This window comes from Elgaria multicarinata, chromosome 9, assembly GCF_023053635.1.
Source record: "Elgaria multicarinata webbii isolate HBS135686 ecotype San Diego chromosome 9, rElgMul1.1.pri, whole genome shotgun sequence".
NCBI lineage: Eukaryota > Metazoa > Chordata > Lepidosauria > Squamata > Anguidae > Elgaria > Elgaria multicarinata.
Genome location: NC_086179.1, coordinates 35,099,296 through 35,118,742, shown reverse-complemented (window position 1 = coordinate 35,118,742; position 19,447 = coordinate 35,099,296). Strand labels below are relative to the sequence as shown.

At 44.3% G+C, this 19,447-nt stretch overlaps 1 protein-coding gene across 1 annotated transcript in view; it reads left to right on the top strand.

Annotated features, from left to right (window-relative positions):
• The first annotated feature begins 879 nt into the window (after positions 1-879).
• Positions 880-19,447, top strand: part of CSNK1E (casein kinase 1 epsilon) — a 44,350-nt gene continuing 25,782 nt past the window's right edge. The window contains exons 1-2 of the mRNA XM_063133525.1: positions 880-1,091; positions 5,255-5,342. Coding sequence (XP_062989595.1) covers positions 5,267-5,342 — 76 coding nt within the window. The 5' untranslated portion in view covers positions 880-1,091; positions 5,255-5,266. The remainder of the gene's footprint in view (positions 1,092-5,254; positions 5,343-19,447) is intronic.

Below are 19,447 nucleotides of genomic sequence, written 5' to 3'. Positions count from 1 at the left end.
ATACTATAGGACAAAGGACTGAAAGAAACATGGTACCTTAAGTCAATCTTGAGAGTTTAAATCTAGTTAGGGGGATACTTGCAGCTCAGTACTATGCAATGGGATTTACTAATAAGAATGTAAGATTGGGCTTGTTAATGACTTCATTGCATGGTGCCAGTGTTAAGGCATTTAAGTGCACAATCTTAAGCATATTTTGGCAGTAAAAGGTTCTACAACTCCTAGCATGTCCCAGTCAGCCATGTTGGGAGTTGCAGGACTTTTTTCTGCCTAAGCATGCATAGGGTTGCACGCTAAGCCTCCACCACAACAGAACTCTCCTGATTTGGAGGTATCCAGGAATTACGGATTTACTCCAGTGTTTGGGGAACTGTACAGCAGCACCCCATCCTTTGATTGTTTACTCAAAACAAGTCGCACCGAGTTCAATGGCGTTTACTCCCTGGAAAGCGCGCGCAGGCTTGCAGCCTCGAGTGTCCTTAGCTGAACAATGGGAACACGACCTACCTTTTTCCCACCCCACCCTTCCAAGGTATTTCGCGGCGGTCAGGATCCAGTCGTTTCGGCAGTGCGGTGCAAATGTGAGCTAAGCAGACGTTTGTGTTTACAGGATTGTGTTGACAGATACCACCCCCACCACCCCTTTCCACCCTTTGAGGGGGGGTCGGAAAGGGTTGACAGCGGTGCTTTTGCGTGTGTGTGTGTGTGTGTGTGTGTGTGTGTGCGTTTAATGGGTTTTGGATTGGCCAGGGCGACCTCGGAAGCCACAAAAACAAGGCGCCTGTCCCTTTAAACCGGCGAGGGAGGGCCCACGGCTTTGTAGGATGACATCAGTGGGATGGGCTCGGCGGCTCAATGGAAACTCAATGAGCGAGCGCCTCAGCTGTACACTCACGCACGGAGGCTGACGGAGAAGGAGGGAGGCAGTTGAGCAGGCAGAGCGCAGAGAAGGAGGAAGCGGCGGCGGCGCTCGGAGCTGGCTACGGCGACCCGCCGCCTTTCCCAATCCTCCGTCATCCTCCCCTCCCCAGCGTCTCTCCTCCCTGACAACCCCGGGAGCAGCAGCGGCAGGCGGGCTCCTTCCAGGCCGGGTAGGTATTGGGGGGATCTGGGCAAGTTTTGGGGTGCAAATCCAGGGGGAAAGGCGGCCCCTCCGTCTCTTTGTTTTTTTGCTGAGAGAGGAGGATAAGGCGCGGGGGGGGGAGGGAAAGAGGCGCTCTCCTACACTCTCTCGCACACACACACACGCTAGGGCTGGCGTCGGGGAGGGGGCGAGAATTATATGACAGGCCAAGAAAGGGGGGGACAGAGGACAAGAGGCTTGTTTTCTTTTTGTTTTATTTCTGATGGAGACAAAGGATCAGGTAGGCGCCCCCCCCCCTCTCCGCGCCTGAATTTCAGGAGGACATATTAGGGGGCTCCTGTATTCCTAACCCTTACCCCACACACACACACATGTTCCTCTCCCCCCTTACCCCCCCTTACCCCCCCAACATATCATATCAGTTATTTTTCCTTTTTAATTGACTTTTTAAGGGTAGAGGGTTGAGATCACCATCATGTCCAATTTACTGTGTGTTGGGGGTGTTGTTGTTGTTTTTTGGGGGGAGGGGGGAACGATTGCTATTTTTTCTTCCTTTCCGCTTCTCATGCTTAACATCTGTGCATGATTTCCAAACAATCAGCAGTGAGTAACGGATGTCTCTTTTTCTCCCCCCCCCCTTTCTTTGCTTCAACCTCCAGCTGTGGTTCTCCCCCCACCCCCCACCCCGGGTGGTGGTGGTGGGGGGGGAGGATCAGTAGTAAATCACATTGTATTTCTAAAAGTATTAATCTTTGACCAATAGGCTGTGAGTGTGTGTGTATTGGGTAAGGGGGAGGGAGTTGTTATTGTAAATCAGGATACCTCCTTTTGTGCACAAGGAAGGGTTAGGGTATTGTATGTGTAGGGAGGGGAATAAAGGAGAGTTAAATCTCTAACACCCCCCCCCCGCTGCATTTCTTCTAAAAATGTTGCTTCTTTATACCAGTCCAGAGCACTGTAACGAGAAACATATAGTAAATATAAGTTTGGTGTCATTTTGATTAGACTTCCACCTATTTTTCCCCCATTTTTTTTTTTACCGTGCATTATTTCCCCTGCTTAAAGATGCTCCTAGCATTGTGTGAGGGCAATTTAATGTTAAGTTCTGCTTGTGGCTGAAAGATGAGATGATCTTATCTTTTTCTCCTTTCCTTTTAATGCCTGCATTTGTTGTGTGCTTGATCTGTCTTCTTTGGCTCTTCTTATTCTCCTCAGTAACTGTTCAAAAGGAAAAGTAATTGGGTGGTGGGGGGGGGGGGGGAGAAGGAAGCCAATAGCCCTGTTCTGGCATGGTGCTTTTTAGAGAAATCACATCTTATTTATCTCTCCTCTTCTGCCCAACCCCACCAGCATTTGAAGCTAATATGAAATATCCCCCTCCCTTCTCACCTCCCTCTCTTTATTCTTCCGAAGAAGCATCCATTATGTATCTGGTCAGCTCTCCCACAATCTGGCCTGCACACTAGCCCTGGGTACATTCTCCATTCCTAGCAAATCAAGTAAAGCTAGTATGGAAGCCCTCTAATTTACAATAATTGATGTGGGGGTGAAGGGGGGTTGTTTACCTCATAGTGCTGCAACCCAGATGTGTGGAGGCTACTGTGTTTATGTGCATGTGTGTATGCACGTTTATATAATGTGATTGTATGCTTTTATGTAATGTACAATAGGTCTAAGGTGTGTGTGTGTGTGTGTGTGTATGTACGGGGCCGGCTGGGTTGTAGCTTTCTAGAGTTATTGTGTGTGAGAGAGAAAGAGAGAGAATGGGATATTAATATATTATAAGCATCTACTCACGCAGAGTGTATGCATTAGGGTGATGTGTGGGAATCCTTCATGAAACGAGCAAAGGTAATTCTTGGTTGGCATCTTGTCTGCCTAGGGCTGTTGCTCTAGTTTGGAGAAGGCACACAAAACCTGGCTCTATTTTTTAAAAAAATGGGGATGGTGGAGTTTGGGAGACTAATGTGGGCATGAGATAAGGTGCTCTTCTTTTATTCTCCTTCAGACACCTGGAAACAGTTCCTAAGGTGACTGGTTGCTTGTAGCCTTTGGAGTGAACTGCTCTTTGCTTTATTAATGTTACTGTCCTACACACTAAAAAGCCACATCTATTGAACCTGAAAGTACTTAGGATTCTTCTCTATATGGAAAGGCGATGAGGAATTCTCGTTCTTTGTCCCTACCCTTTCCTATTTTACTTGTTGTTGTTGTTCTCTCGTGTGCTTCTATGATCTGGAAAAAAACCCTGCTTTTTAAAAAGAGGTTTGGATGCCAGTCAATTGGAAGAGATCTTGTAAAGCCGTGTAGGATAACCAGAGCCAAGTGCTCTTGCTGGAAGTTGAAAGGTCACAGCTAGCTGAAAAAACAGTGAACAGCTGGTCCCATAGTGACCTGAGCCAGGGTCTCCTGCATGTGATGGGTTACTAGCTGTTCAGACGCTGGGCCTCCTTGCTGTGCTCCTGGGTTATATAGTTGAGCAGAGCTGCCAGAGAAACCTAGGTTACTCCTAACCTATAGGGACCAGGCATCTCCAGAGTAACTTCTGAAAGGTGCTGCCTCTTTCCAGTTCTTGTGCCTTTACTTGTATAATAACTCTAGGGAGAGGGAACCTTGGCAGGATATAGTATTGGCAGGATATAGTCCTCCCCTTGTGTACGTGTGTGAAAATCCTGTCCTCTCCATCAGATGTATCCTCTATTCCTGTTTTGTTTCTGGGGCTGTACTACCGTTGTGTATTCTGACTGAATTTTAAAATGAGAGGGGGGATGACTTTGTAGTCCTTGCAGATAAATGAACTTGGAAGTATTGAGTGCATGTTGTGGCAGTAGGCTCCAGCTCTTGGTGTGTTTTGTGTGGCTGGAACTGTGTGTTTAGTGTTTATAATAATAATCTATTAAAGTATAGAAGGAACACTTAGATGTGTGACTGTAGCTTATGTCTTCCTCTCTCTGTAAACTCATTATTAGGGTGGCAAACATAGATTTGGACATGAACAGAACACCACTTATGGGTCTTATTCTAGCATCTAATAGACACATCTGTCCCAATACTGTGTTTTGCTGAGCAAAAGGATCCCCTGGTCTACTTAATCCTTGCGCGTTCTGCCAAGCAGCCCACCCTATGAGAGCAAAGCCTGCATAGAGAGTACATTAATAAACATGCATTACATAAATTAACCATACGGCAGCATCCTCTAAAAGGAGCCACGGTCTCTCCTCCCCTTCTTCAGACAGATCCATGTCATTTGCATAGGGAGAAAGCACAAGATGGTGGCCATTCAGGGGCATATTGCTGAATAGCCTCCAGAACTCCCATTTGGCACAGGTCTATGCAAAGAGATTGCTCCTGTCACACATGCCAAAGGTGGTAAGACTCAGGTTTGGCTGGATCTCATGTTAATGAGTGGACTTTTAGAAAGATACAGTGGGCCTACTGTCCAATTTTGGAGATGTACAGGTGTGACTTGAGCTCAAGAACTAGCTGTGAATAATGTGAAAAATGTGATGGAGGAATCTCCCCTGCTATATGGTAGTACTACCATTCTGCTGTGCAGAGAGCAAGCATAGCAGAAACCTGCTCTGTAGATCAGAAATGCTAGTATTAAATCTAGAACTATTCTGGAAGAGCTTTCAGTTTCTGATGGTGGAAAAGTGTACACAGTGTAGATTTTGAATCATGACTAGTTTCTAAGGTGGGTTAGCTTCTTCCACCATTAAGTTCCGTGTTATGTTTTTTCCAGAGTCTTAGTATCCTGATCCTAAGCATGTTGTCTTGTAAGTGTGTTTCATTGGTTTCTGTGAGATTTGCTTGCAGGTCAGGGTGTTCAGTTTGCAGCCGAAGAGGGCTTTGGATTTAAGGTTACTTTAGGTGACTAGTTTAGTTGTACTGTTCTCCTGAGTCACTTCTCCCTCACATGTTTTTCTAACTCCCTGACTAAAGAAGTATGAGGCTGCTCTTAGCTAAACTGAAGATTTGGGAATATTATCTCTTTGAAACAGACAATGATATGTCACTGTGCAAGAGGCCCAAGGCGTAAAGCACCAAATCTGGGGATCAAAGCCTTTTTAGGAGAGTGTCTAGGAATGAACCTTGGGTCCTCATATGGTACATATTGGCTTAGTTTGCCCTTTCTAACCTTATCCTGCATGTCTTCTGCTTTATTCCCAGAGCAACTGAATCATGGAGCTTCGAGTGGGGAACAAGTATCGGCTGGGACGAAAAATTGGTAGTGGATCCTTTGGAGATATTTATTTGGGTGAGTTTCTCTTCACTGTAATGATGTATCTTCTAATGTTTACAACATCTCAAACTACTGAGCTTGTGTTTGTTGGGGAAAGTAAAACTCGTAAGTTACTCTGTTGTTGCTTCAACCTTGTATTTTCCTGATAGCTTGTTCTAAGGGGACTGGGGCCAGAGTAGACAGAGGAAAAACAGCTCTTTCAGTCAGAACTGCTTTCAACAGGTCTGTCCTCTGAAGCATTTTCATCTGGACCCTTCTAGCCCTACCATTTTTAAAAACAAGGAATAATAAGGGTTGCCTACAACCGTGTTCATAAGGGGAAATGTTCTCAAACTGTAATAAATCTTGCATTTCTCCCTCAGTAAGATATATCAGTTACTTCCTTTTCTTGTTACTGTTATTATTGATGACGATGAAGATGATAAACCTCTATGCTAGGGCTTTCCATTGCAAGGTCTTCATGACGGGTTGCATTTCAAAATAATATAATCTAACAAACACACACAATAGTAACAGAAAAAGCTGCAGCAAGGTAGTCAGGCGGCAAATGACGAAGGCTTATTACTTATGGACGGACAAGGGAACATAGAAATGGTTATCTATGTGCTAAAAAATAGAAGGGTAGGTGTCAAATTACGGCATCTAGGATAAGTATACCATATTGGCCAATGATGAGTTCTGAAAACCTTGAAAGCTTGTACAATACTTTAGGACCTTTGAGTTTGCCTAAGAAAAGTATTCTACTGTTAATGGATTTTAGTATTGTTCTTTTGGGAGTAATCCATAGTTTGAGTCATTTTAGAAAAAAGATCCTGCTCCTTGGGTGGAGACACCCAGAGCAGAGTAGGCCTCCTATGTAAGAGTATGTCTGAGCATATGAGCTCCGTAATGGTGAATCCCTTTCTTTAGCTCACGGCAACTTCGCTATGGAGCCATTCTCATGGGAGTCTGTTTGAGTAACAAATACACTTCTGAGCCCTGGAGAACAAAAGTTGGTAATCCCTAATATAAAATATGCTTACTAGGCTGGGACTTACAACAAGGGTGATTTTGAGGGGACGAGGAGTAAGATTGTGAGAACATCTAGCTGCAGTCGATCTAGGAACTGTTGTTGGCACATCCTTGTACCTAGCCAGGATAGAGAAGGAGACTTGGGGCAGCCAGGTAAGAGAGTGGCTGCATGCTGAGATAGGGGACTATGTATCTCGCATGTAGTTCTGACTACCAGCTGAGGATATTCGAGGACAATCAGAAAGAATTCAAAAGTATAAGTTATGCTTTCCTCCCGTATTGCTCTGATTGGAAAGGTGGAGAGTGTCCTAGGAAACAGAACATCCATCCAAATACAAATTGAGGAGGATCAGGGAACAATCTTGCCTGTATACTTTGAGGACAGTTGACTTAAATCATGTTTTTGTCTCTGCTTTGAGTTCCCTATTTTTTAAAAAAGCTGCATGTCTGTCTTTTAACTACCCATAGATTTCCTCTCTTAACCAATCTCTGTTCTGCATGTTTCTTCTATTTTGTCCACTTAATGATGTGCCCAGAAGCAAATTAGGTGTGGCTTCCCTACCCAAAGCTACATTGAAAAGAACCACACTCTGAGTGAACCGTAACATGATACCTCTGCATACACAGCCTCCCTTGCATATAGTTGGCTTTCCCAACGTCCAGTAACGTATCACATTGCAAGCTTCATCTCCAGTTTGCTCTTCTGGCATTGATACAAGATTTGCCAACATTACTGTTTCCCAGATTTCTCCTATTTGGAATGTTGTCTTTAGGTTATTTCCTTCTGAGTGGTCCTGTCCTAGGTTTCCAGTCTAAGGGTGCAATCCTCTACATGTTTTGACAGAAATCCCACAACTCCCCGCATGCTGTGAGTTGTAGGACTTTTTTCTATTTAAGCGTGCATAAGGTTGCACCCTAAATCTCTTGCTTGTTTTGTTTATTTGTATTAGAATTTTTATAGGATGCTTTTCCACCCCAAAGAGCCCCCAAAGTGGTGCATGATGAGGCAATTTTGAAAATACAATACAAAAAAAGAACATGTATTGCTAAACCTCAACTTTGTTGTAAGTTCACATATGTATATCTCAAGTTAGTATGTTTGCTTGCCTTCTACACTAACCCCAATCCTGGGTAAATCTTGACTACATAGATGTTACTTTATTTGTTTTAAAAGTTCATATCCCTCCCCCGTCTAAACTTATTAGAAATCAAAGTGATTAAACACATAGTTAAAAAAACAGTATCCAAAGCATCAAAATATTCCGATAGTTGGGTACAAATACAGTGTGTATCTCCCCATGTCTAGGCCTGATAACTCATATGTGTGTCTCCCTGTTATGCCACCTTTCCCTTTGACTCCTTATTTTCAAAGTTCTGGTTTCTACTTGTCAAAAGCCCTAGGCTCCAACTGGATTTCCTCTTATTCCATATCAGAAGCCCACTTTCTATTTATCCCTTTCATCTCCATGCCTTTTTCTACACTTACTTAGCCATTATATTTGTATCCCTCCCTGCTTCCAAGATGTCAGGGTAGAGTTACAAGATATTATCCCATTTTTAGCCTTGAGCAACCCTGGGAGGTAAAGTTGAGTCTGTGAAAGAGGTTTGATCGATGCCTGTATGGTGAGTTTTATGGCTGAGCAGGAACAGGGCCTTCTCGGTGGTTACACCTTGCTCTGGACAATGGTTGCCATGGCCCACTCTTTTAATGAGCTTCTGAAAATGACCATGATGTGGCTTTTTAAGGAAGCTCTTCCAGAGTAATGTTATCTGCTTTTTTGGGGGAAATGCTTTTATTAATTTTATTGTGCCTTTGTAAGAATTGGTGTAAATGCTTTGAGAGCACCTGGAGGTTATAAAGCAGGATATAAGCATTTAAATAAATAAAAATTTGAATCCAGGTTACCCTGGTCAGACTCAAATGTTTTTTCTACTACATCAAAAACTGGGCTTGGTTTTTTTATGTCTGGAAGAACTTCCCCCTTTCTGATAATCCACTTCTTCAACCAAATCTGTTTTGACTCACAATACCTGCATCTCCACTCGTTGTTTTAAACCCTCAAGGCAGGCACTTCCATGGTCTGCTGTGCATCAGCTAGGATACTACTGCTGCTAAAGTGTTCAGTAGTATCTTGTTTGCAGTTATTTAAAAGACTCAGTGGATTGGAGTGATCTGATAGCACTTCACTGGCATATTTTTTAAACCTCAGCCTTGCTGTGAGCCACATACTTCCATCTTATTTTTCTGCTGTTTCAGAAAATGGAGCACACATGGGGAACTAGCACACAGGCAAAAAGAATTAACTTGGGCCTTTGATTAGGGGTTGAGATGTTTCATACAGGAAGCAGGGCCAGATGGTGGTCACCGGCACCTCATGTTCAAGGGTTGCATTGCAGAGGCACGATGGTTTCCAAGATGGGGTCAGGGGGCATCCTATGGGCACTGCCGCATTCAACGCAGAGATGGTGTAAGGGTACAGCATGCCGTGCCAGAATCAAGATGGCTGTGCTACCCATCCCGCTTCATTGCAAGTGAGAAAAGATTGTATAGGCAGAGGTTGAAGCCCTCTGGCTCGTAGCTTTACATTGTAAGGTGGAAAAAGCATTTTTTTTTTATTTGGAGTGTTGATTTCCTACTTAATTTAACTGAATCCCTATTTAAGCTGGGCATTTAGGAGGGTTTTGTTTTCAGTCATCCTATTATGAGTTTGGGGGACTGCTTATTTGATGGGGGACACCAGCTCCCCAGGCAGCCATGAATTCTGGAAAGCTTCAAAAATCAGTGGCTGAGCTGGTGTGTTTGATCCTTTCCAATATCCAGATTCATCCTATCTCATCCAATAATCTCTCCAGATTCATCCAGATCTCATCGTGGGATGGCTGGAAATGAATGATGAGGGTCCGGTCCCATTGTTCTTGCTGTGCATTTGCATCCTTCTCCTTTCCCCACATTTTGTTTCCTCTGATCAGTGAATGCCCATGTGAAATGCATTTCGTTAAATGCCAGCACTCCTACTCCAGCACACAACATTGTCAAAAGTGGATCAGGTGGAGAAAATGGCTATTTCTGCCCATGCCCATTGCTGCATGGATTGATTCAATCTATGTTCTGGGAATGCCTGCCCGGTGATGTGAATCCGACTGGGGTGGCTTAACCTGAAAGGGGCCGTGCCCTTGTTTCTTGGCAAGTCTTATATTAGAAAGAGCGATGGACATCAGGCTGTCAAGGGACAGGGTGTGCTGGACCAGACATCCTGTAAGCCTCTCTTGCATTCTGTGTTTCTATAATTCAATGGCTTTTGTAAACACATGTCTGGAATGTGGAGACTTTGCTTTCTGTGGTGAAGATTGTTTGGTTTGGGTGCCTCGGTTGAGCAGCACTGACAAACTGATCTGGGGTGGGGTGGGGGGAAGGTGAGGGTCTCAGAAGCTGCTGCAGCTTGGGAGCTGCAGTGTTGGGCCCCCGGGGAGGCTGTGAACAGCAGAAGTTGCTTCAGGTCAGAATTGAGATGGCAGAGGGGGGCTCTGCTGTTCCGCCATCAAACTGCCTCAGAGAAGACGAGAGTGAGCCCAAGGCAGCTTGACGAAGCAGGGCATGCTGGGAAGCTGGTGGTATCTGCTTGGCCAGTTCCTGATTGCATGCCCCTCCCTCGCAGGGCAGGGGACGCATTCCCTTTGTTTCCTGGCCTGTTAACTCTCTGTCTCCCTGCTTGACTTCACCCATCTGTTCCATTCCTGTCCTTTTCTTTTGCCACTCCGTAACAAAAAATGACAGCGAGGAATGGAGGAGGAGAGAGATGTCCATTGCTCTGCTATTGGATGCTGGAAAATATTTGTCTGTATGGGCTAACAGGTCTGCGCATGTAAATTTCAGGAAGTGTCCCTCGTGAAGAGTGCTGTTTTCACTTAGGCTGGTGCCATCACTTTTTTTGGTGTGTGTAAGATCTTAAACTCTCTCTCTCTCACTCACACACACAATCAGTCTGAAAGAAATGGATTCTGATGCATGCAGCCCACACAACTGAATGAGACGGAGGGTGGCTGCTGCGTAGGCTTGTTGATCATTTCCAGATCTCTCAGATCACTGAAGCATAATGCCTCGGTAGCGTTCATATCTTTTATGAAACGTCGCAAAGAGCGGGACAGCTTCTGCCTACACTTTGTAGATTGGGCCACCGCATAATCTTATTTGTAAGTAGCGGCGGCCGTTTACCTCTGTGCGATGTGATGGAATATGGGTTCCTGAGGATCTCTCTGCTGAGGATCTGTTTGCTTCCTGTATGTAGCAAACAAGAGTGATTCCCTTCTGCATCTGAGTGAGAAGGCAGGCATTATGTGACAGATCTGGGGTTCACAAAAGAGATGGAGCAAGGATGTGTGCAGGCTTAAAGCAGACCTGTGAGAATTCAGGAAAGGGCTTGGTGAAGAACTAGGCCTTGATGAGAAAACTGAATGGAAATTAAAGAAGGCTCACAAATGAATGTTTATAGGTATAGGCAACAAGATGGCAAAAGGCCTGGAGACGGAATTGAGAGAAGAAGACAAAGTGTACATTAATTTAGTCCTATGCAGAAGGTCCCTGTTTCAGTCCCTGTCATCTCCATAAAAGGATTAGGGTAGTAGGTGATGGGGGGGGAACCTCTGCCTGAGTCCCAGGGGAGCTGCTGCCTGTCAGAGTAGGAGCATGGATCCCCAACCTTTTTTAGTCAGCAATCACATTAGGAGTTCTGGGAGAATATTGTGGGCACTCTCACAAAATGGCTGTCATGGTGGGCTTGACTGGTCACAAAACGCTCATTTACCAGAAGGTAAAGTGATGGGACAAAATGAAAAGTAGCTTGCCCAAGAACCTAAGTACAATGCAGAGGTGGGGTCTGAACTCCACACAACAACCTGTTGGAACCATAATAAAGATTTGCAGCACCCACACACATCAATTTTTTTAAAAATAAAGTTAAATTCAGGAGAGGCAGGAAACTAGTGGATGCCTTGGGTGCCTTTTTTTTTTTTTTTTTTGGTGACAGGCAGGGTATAATAAAATAAGTAAGAGAGGTGACTGCAGGCACATCGTTGCCTATGGCACTGCATTGGAGACCCCAAGGAATGATATTGGGCTAGATGAAAATGCTGATTCCTATGGTGAGCCAAAACTCTCATTGAAGCTGAACCAGATTTTTGTTTTAAAACTCGTCTTCACTGGTACGTTAGGCCTGTAACCTCAAAGACTTCATTGGTACATTAGGCCTGTAACCTCAACCATCATGATACATTTCGCCACATGGCATTTTCAGTACCGTCTTATCACTTGTAGGATTCTAGACCTGCTCACAAAAATACCTTGCTCGCAGCCACTGATGTTATAAATGGATGCCATTTTTCCTGAGTCTGCAGAGGACTAAAAACCTAAACCAGTGACTCAGATGTCAGCTCATGTGCGCCTGCAGCCTCCTCCCTCCTGGCTAATCTCATTGGGGTTGTCGCTCTAAAGCCTGGTGACAACACTCCTTAAATGTCAGCATTAACTTTGGTTTGCTGATCATTTTAGCAGATGGAGTGAGAATAAAGCCCAGGGGAGGGGGGCCGGGGGAGGACTAGGAGTTCCTATGGAGGAAATGCAATGGGGGAGAGAGAAATGGCAGGTTGTATAACGTTGGTCCTAAGGGGAATGTATCTTCCTAATGAGTAATGCTGGGCATGATGATAAGATAATGGCTGAGTATTTAATAACGGAAATAGGTATTATGCAAGTGGCATGTTCTTGTCTTATTCAAGGAAACGCTTGAGTTGGAGGATTGCAATCTTAAATTTACACCTGGCCCTGGGGGCTCTGACTAAATGAAGTGCAACAGCTTTGCCGTAACAAAGTTCAATGGCAGGGTGGTGATGGTGCTTCTCTCCGTGGGGTTTTACTCCCTCTGCTTTGCTCTGAAGACCTGTTCAAACGACTTCTTTTTCTGTGCCTGTGCCTGTTCGCTCGGACCGCACAAAGCTCCCCTTCTCTCCCTGATAACATTCAATCCATTTTATACTTCCAATCTGTTATGGTGTCTCGTTCTTTCTTTCCACTGGAGGGAGGATGTCACTTGTGCAGTTAGAACAAGAGTTTGGGAAGGATTTGTTCTGTTTATCCTTTTGCCATTTAAGAGTGATAAGAAGAAATATGTGCGGATGTATCTGCCGATTCAACTGTGTAGAAAAAGAAAAGAAAGGGACGAAAGTTTTATGGGTTTACTTGGCCAATGATGTATTTCAAAAGACAGGTGCTGAGGTTCAGTCCTGTCCAGAAGCCCTACCTCCTAGGCCCAGGTGTGTAGGGGCAGGTTGCAGTGGCTCAGCAGTGAGGGATAGCTGCATGGCACAGTGTTGCTCCACATCCGCCTTCTCTGAACTTGTGCCCTCCAGTTGTATTGGATTACAACTCCCTGTATACCCCAGCTAGCATGTTAGAGCAGCCTGCTTTGCATTGCTTCTAGAAGATCCCTAGAACTGAACCCAAATTTGAGGGGTGGTCCCAGGTCCCAATCTGAGCTGCACTTCCTAGCCTGCGCACATCTCTGGCACAGGATGACTTTGAGATGCTTCACATGTGATGTCCTGACCATGAATGAGCAGTCAAGTGAGCCTTGGCCTCTTGTTTTCCCTGGTCCCCAGTGCAGCTGGACAACCTCTTTATATAGTGCCAAAACATGATGCGATGGATCTGAGCCATCCATTTGAGTGGTGGTAGGTCTAGTGGTAGGATAAAATGGAGAGTAGCAGGATTATGTACACTGCCTTGGATTCCTCAAAGGAGGGATATACAGTGCAATAGATGATGATGTGGGAGTTGCTCTTTGTTTGTGCAAGTGGCTGACTAACTGGTAAGCTCTGTGCGTCTGTCCTGTGGCCTCTTTTTTGTGAGCTGTTGGGTGCAGTTGCTTGGCCCGGCTGCACGTGCATTTGAAAGAAGCAATTGTAACAATTATTAAAGGCTTCAACTACCCTCTGCTGCTTGCTTTAAGATTTAGGGAGTAGGGCCAAGGAAATCTTTTGAGTTTTTGCATTAAAATGTCTTGTAGTGGTGGGGGAGGGCACCATTCACTGATTTCTGTATACTTGGTTCCGTGTGTCTGTGTGTGTGTATATATAAATAAATTTATTTGCAACTTTCCTCACTCAAGCTGGAACTGATCAGACGGTGGCAGCGGATGAGTGGTTCCCAAGTCCGGGAATTGCCAGCTCTGGATTAGGTTGTACTGAAAGAACAGAAGTGGTGTTTGGGGGTACTCCTGGATCTAGCACTGTTATTGGAAGCCCAAGTGACCTCTGTGGCTAGGAATGCCTGCTACAGGCTTAGGCTGGTACACCAGCTGCACCTGTTCTTGGACAGGGATAGCCTAGCTGCTGTGATCCACACATTGATAACTTCAGGGTTGTATTAATGTAATATGCTCTACGTGAGGCTGCCCTTAGGGCTGGTTTGGAAGCTGCAGCTTGTGCAGAATGCAGAGGCTATGTTATTGACTGTGGTGTCTTACCATACACATTTTGCTAGTGCTAAGGGATCTTAAGGGATCTACACTAGCTGCTAGTCTGCTACTGATCTATGTTTGAGATGTTGATATTACTATGCAGCTCAGGAGCAGGATACCTCAAGGAACATCTCCCTCAATACCAACCTCCTAGGCCATTGCGATCTTCAGGGAAGGCCCTGTTGTCCTTGCCATGGCCTCCAGATTTTTGTCTGCTACCTTCTCTGCAGTAGCACCAGCCTTTGGAATGATCTCCCCTCTGAGGTATCCGAGGCCTCAACGCGAGCATGTTTTAGATGTTTATTGACAACATAATTGTTTACTTTGGCTTTCCCACAGCCACGAGTTATCTTTGAACCAGCCTCTTGATACGATTGTTTGGGGTCTTTTTTGGTTTTATTCTTTTGTAATCCGCTTTGGGATTTGTTTCAAATGTGAAGCGGTAAGAACATAAGAAGTACCGTGCTGGATCAGACCAAGGGCCCATCTAGTCCAGCACTCAATTCACACAGTGGCCAACCAGCCATCGGCCAGGGTCCCACAAGCAGGAAGGACATGGTGCAACAGCACCCTCCCACCCATGTTCCCCAGCAACTGGTGCACACAGGTTTACTGCCTCAGATACTGGTAAATAAATATTAGTAAATAAATGCATATTTGTGCCAACTGAAGATGCCTATTCATCCATCTGAAGTCGTCACTAGTCTTCAAAATCTGTTTTTTTTAAGGTGCCACAAAAATCTTGTTACTGGTTAAGGATGTCTAAAGTTAAGTCTTGATTTAGATGATAGAGAAATGATCATGGCTTTATTTTTTCCATGACATGAAACATGGGTTTTGGTTTTTATAAAGATAGCTGTAGGATGAATGGGTGGGAACTTGTCCTTCAGTTGTTGGGCTACAACTCCCATCATCCAACAACTTCTGGAGCCCCCAGGCTCTCCACTCCTGCTTTAGGGCATTGGAAAGTGGGCCAATGCTAGGTTAAATTTCAGAAGTGCTGTGTGGGGTTTCCTGTGGCCAAGTGATAAAGTAGGGGTGGGTGGCTTGTGGTTTTCTAAATGTTTTGTCCTATAACTCCCAACAGCCCTAGCCAACATAGCCAATAGTGTGGGATCATAGGAATTGTAAACCAAAATATCGGAAGGGCCAAAAGTTGCTACCCTCAGAAGTAAAGTTTCATCCCCTGTATAGTTCATAATATAGCTTCTGATAGACACATGGCACTGGGTCTGTCAGAAGCAGAATGAACTGTGAAAACATCACAAATATAATTTCCAGTATTCTACTTTCTTTGTGTAGCTGCTCTTCAGTTGCTTAGTGTTAACAGGCTTGACATGTTTGTGGGGAGGCTAAACTTCAAAATTCTGCAACTGAGTAAGCCAGAATCTATAAACTCACTTCCAGAATAAAACAAATCATATGGTGTGTGTTTTCTGATCAGTCAAATCTCACTTTAAAAACATAAAACACTCTCCAACATTTGCAGGAGAAATTAACAGTTTATTTGGCACTGTGCCACCCCAGCTAGGTAACATGTACTGATTGTACAATAGATCAACAGCAGAAGGAAAACAGGACTCATTTATACTTGTGTAGGGTAGGTAGGGGAGTTGAGAAGTGAAAATGGTTTCCTGGCTATTGAAAGTTTCTTCCAGCTTCTTATTTCCCCCCTTGGGTTCTCTGTAACAATAAGGGCTTGATATTGGGGTTCTCAACACAGCTCATGACCTGGCGCTCAATTGTAGCTTTATAGGCCCATCCTGTACAAATGGAACAACCTGCCCAGAGAAATTTAAAAATCAGCTTCTTTTGAATCGTTTTGAGAAGACAACTGGGAGACATAGCCATGATGGTGCATGTCTTGTACTAAAAAATTAAATGTGAACCTTGGTACTCAAATATTTTCAAAACAGCGGAGTTGGAACAAGGACGATTTTTGCACCTCCTAACAAGCAAAGCCCCTTTTGGAGATCTTTTTTTCCCTCCCTTCCTTTGCAAATGTGACCTTGTTGCCAAAATGAATGGGCTGATATTCTATGTCATGCTGCAGTGAAATCACTCCAGCACAGCGAGGCATGATGGGAAGCGTCTCTGTTGCCAAAGCAACTGGGCTGATGCTCTGTCCGTGGTGCAATTGCCATGGCAATAGGGATGTTCACTCAATTTAGGCATAAGGCAAAGTGTTGGCTCTCTTTGTCCTCAGTGATGTTACATAGCCAAATCTGGGAATATGATGCTGTCATGTTCCCTGATTGGCTAGGATCATTTAGAAGATAGTCGAGGCCCCCCAAAAGTGGCACCACAACAGAGAAATAAGGAAGAACTGTGAATTGCTGATAAAAGTATTGTTTAGGGGGATTTGGGGGGATATTTCATGCATCCTGAAAGCTCCCTCCATTTGTCTCGGACACCTGAGAATGAAATTTCAAGCAACTGTTAAATATTGGAACAGACACAGCATACAAACTAAAAATAGTACTAAGAAAAGTTTCGTTCGGCAACTTGTGAAAATTTTGGGCAGTATCCAGTACTGCCAACAAGCTAGCTGGATGTACTGCTACCACAATGGGTATCTAACGGTTCCTGAAGCAATTGGAAATGCTCGTTTCCAGAATGATGCAGGCCAGCAGTTTACAGAAGGCAGCTCTGCTGCCCAGTCCTGTTTTGGACATGAGCATTTCCACTCATTTATGGGGTTCCTTTTGGAATCTCCAGTTCCTGTTGTGCTCATGGTGGGTCCAGCAGAGGTGGAGCGCCAGTATTAGATATTGCTCTACACGTTTTGCTGATTGGAAGAGGTGAGGAGCCATGTGGAATATTGAAACCTTGCCCATTTGGGCAAAGTAGAAATAATATGGGGGTGGGGGAAGAGATGTGTTACCCTGAGAGGGATAAGTTGGAACATGATGAAGCAGGTGGGATGATCTCGTACCAAAGGGACAGGTGTAGAAAAGCTTGCGGTTTTTGGTAAGCTGATGAACTGAATGACCCACTTTGCATGTAATGGTTAACTATGAGTTGTTTAACGCATAGCTAGCTGCAGCAGCAGCAAGCAAGCACACTGACGCACTCGCCACTTCCGCTTTCACAGGATTGTTATTGTTACGTCTGAACCCAGAAATTCTATGTAGTTTAGGGGTTAGAGTTAACCCAACAACAAACTATGAGGTAACTCTGGTATGTTTAACCTTTAACCAACCCAGAGTTTCTGGGTTAAGACATAATAGCCCAAGAGCAGGGAGGTCCTGGGATGTTTAAGAAAGTGGGAGTGGGTGGAAGCCTGCTTATTCATAACTACCTATGGGTTGTTTGATCGTGCAAATGTAAATACATGAGATGACTGTGTGTTGAGTTTCTCAGAACATCTTACTTTTGATGGGAGGCAAATGAGGAGGCTTGCTAAGTAATCCACAAAGCTTTTATTAAGCAATAAACATCACTTCTACCTGAATAGAGTTGCAAACTAAGCAAGACAATTGTCCTTTCAAGAAGAATAAGAAGCTACTTCTCAAATGCCTGTGACTTCAGAGCGCCTGGTGTGGTGGCAGGTTCTGGCGTAATCTCTCCGACTTTCTCACGCCTTCTTTCAGCTTCCAGCGGACCTTAGCATCAGCTAGTTTTTCGGGACCCTCGCCTCCCGAAGAAAACTCACTTCCCCCTGAGTGTGTAGGATTTGGCCTTGAGGAGATAAGCTCTGGAGAGGGCAGACTCCCAGCTGGTGAAGAGCCCGTGAGAGCTTCCTCCCCCACTGGTACTGGCTGGCTGGTGCCCGGCGCTGCGTCTTCCAGTTCTGAATCTGATTCTGATTGATCACCTGAAATACCTTCTCCCAAAACAGGGGCAGTAGGGTTAGACATGACACTGTGGACTGGATACTGCTGGCCTCAGATCCTTTTTGAACAAAATATACCATTCACTTGTCCAACTTGTGCATAATATTATGCATAATGGCTACAGGGCACAGAGAGGCGTAATAATAATTGGAACTTGGAATGGCATAACAAAACTTCCCAAAGGACATGGAGTTGCTTAGTTATCCCTTTTTATGGCACGTTGAATCTGTGAAGTTACCTGCAGCTTTTTTGTACTTAGCGCATTTTAGAAGTGGTACATCCTGTGAATGCTCGTACCATGAGCCCTAATTCTTTTGTTAGTTTCTGTCTTGTGGAACTGTAGTATCCTGAAATGAGATCCACCCATTAATGACAAATTCAGCAGCCCTGAGATTAGGAAAGAGACTGTGGTGTAATTGCTGTAGCCTGTATGCATGTCTTCCTGTAGTCATTTTTGGCTGATGGACAAGTTCAGAAATCTCTCAATTAACATAAGGTGGGTAAATGGCACACTTCCCCCATTCTCTTTTCTTAACAGCGACAAAAAAATGACTTATTTTTTTCAAAATAGGGCTGTGTACTGCATTAAAAGAATTTCTGGTTTTGCTGGCAGCTAAATTTAGCTTCTCCATGTCAACATTTAATTAGAATGGTAACTTGTGTGTGGTATTATTATTTATTTATTTATTTATTTATTTATATAGTGCCATCAATGTACATGGTGCTGTACAGAGTAAAACAATAAAATAGCAAGACCCTGCCGCATAGGCTTACATTCTAATAAAATCATAATAAAACAATAAGGAGGGGAAGAGAATGCACCAAACAGGCACAGGGTAGAGTAAAACTAACAGTATAAAAGTCAGAACAAAATCAAGTTTTAAAAGCTTTAGGAAAAAGAAAAGTTTTTAGCTGAGCTTTAAAAGCTGCGATTGAACTTGTAGTTCTCAAATGTTCTGGAAGAGCGTTCCAGGCATAAGGGGCAGCAGAAGAAAATGGACGAAGCCAAGCAAGGGAAGTAGAGACCCTTGGGCAGGTGAAAAGCATGGCATCAGAGGAGCGAAGAGCACGAGCGGGGCAATAGTGTGAGATGAGAGAGGAAAGATAGGAAGAAGCTAGACAGTGAAAAGCTTTTTGAGGTTTAATTTGCTCCTGAATATTTTTTATTCAGTGTTTGTTTGTTTTTAAATGGATAAGCCAAAAGGGATTTTTATACTGTCAAAGTATAATTGCCTACTTCGTTGGGAAACTGAAGAGAATGGCACCTTGAATAGGTGGGGCAGATGGGATTGTGTGACTTGCAAAAAGGAGAAAAAGGCTGGCTGTATTATTGTGAACGATTCTGGCTGCATGCTTGCAAGAGATTTCACTGACGGGTTAACAAACTGCACACTGTTTTGTTGGGAGTGGTGTTGGTCTTATGATGTGATGTGTGTGAACTGGAGTACACAACCAGAAGAATACCCCACTGCTAGTAGAATTCTGATTCACAGCATTTGCAAAGCTGTTGTGCTTTTGCTGCTGGTCGTGGAAATGGTGGTGAAAGAAATGGGGTGTTCTGTACATTTCCAAGAGACAACAGGTGGTGGCTGGAGTCTAGCAAACAATTCATGATACCATTGGCTGTCTCTTTGTGCCCCCCCCCCCAGTGTTGGCCTCCTATAGATATTTGTCTATTCTGATCCTCATCCCTGATGCAGAGAGTGCAATTGACTTCCACATTTATATTTCTCATTCCTAAAGGCCATTTCACACATTACCC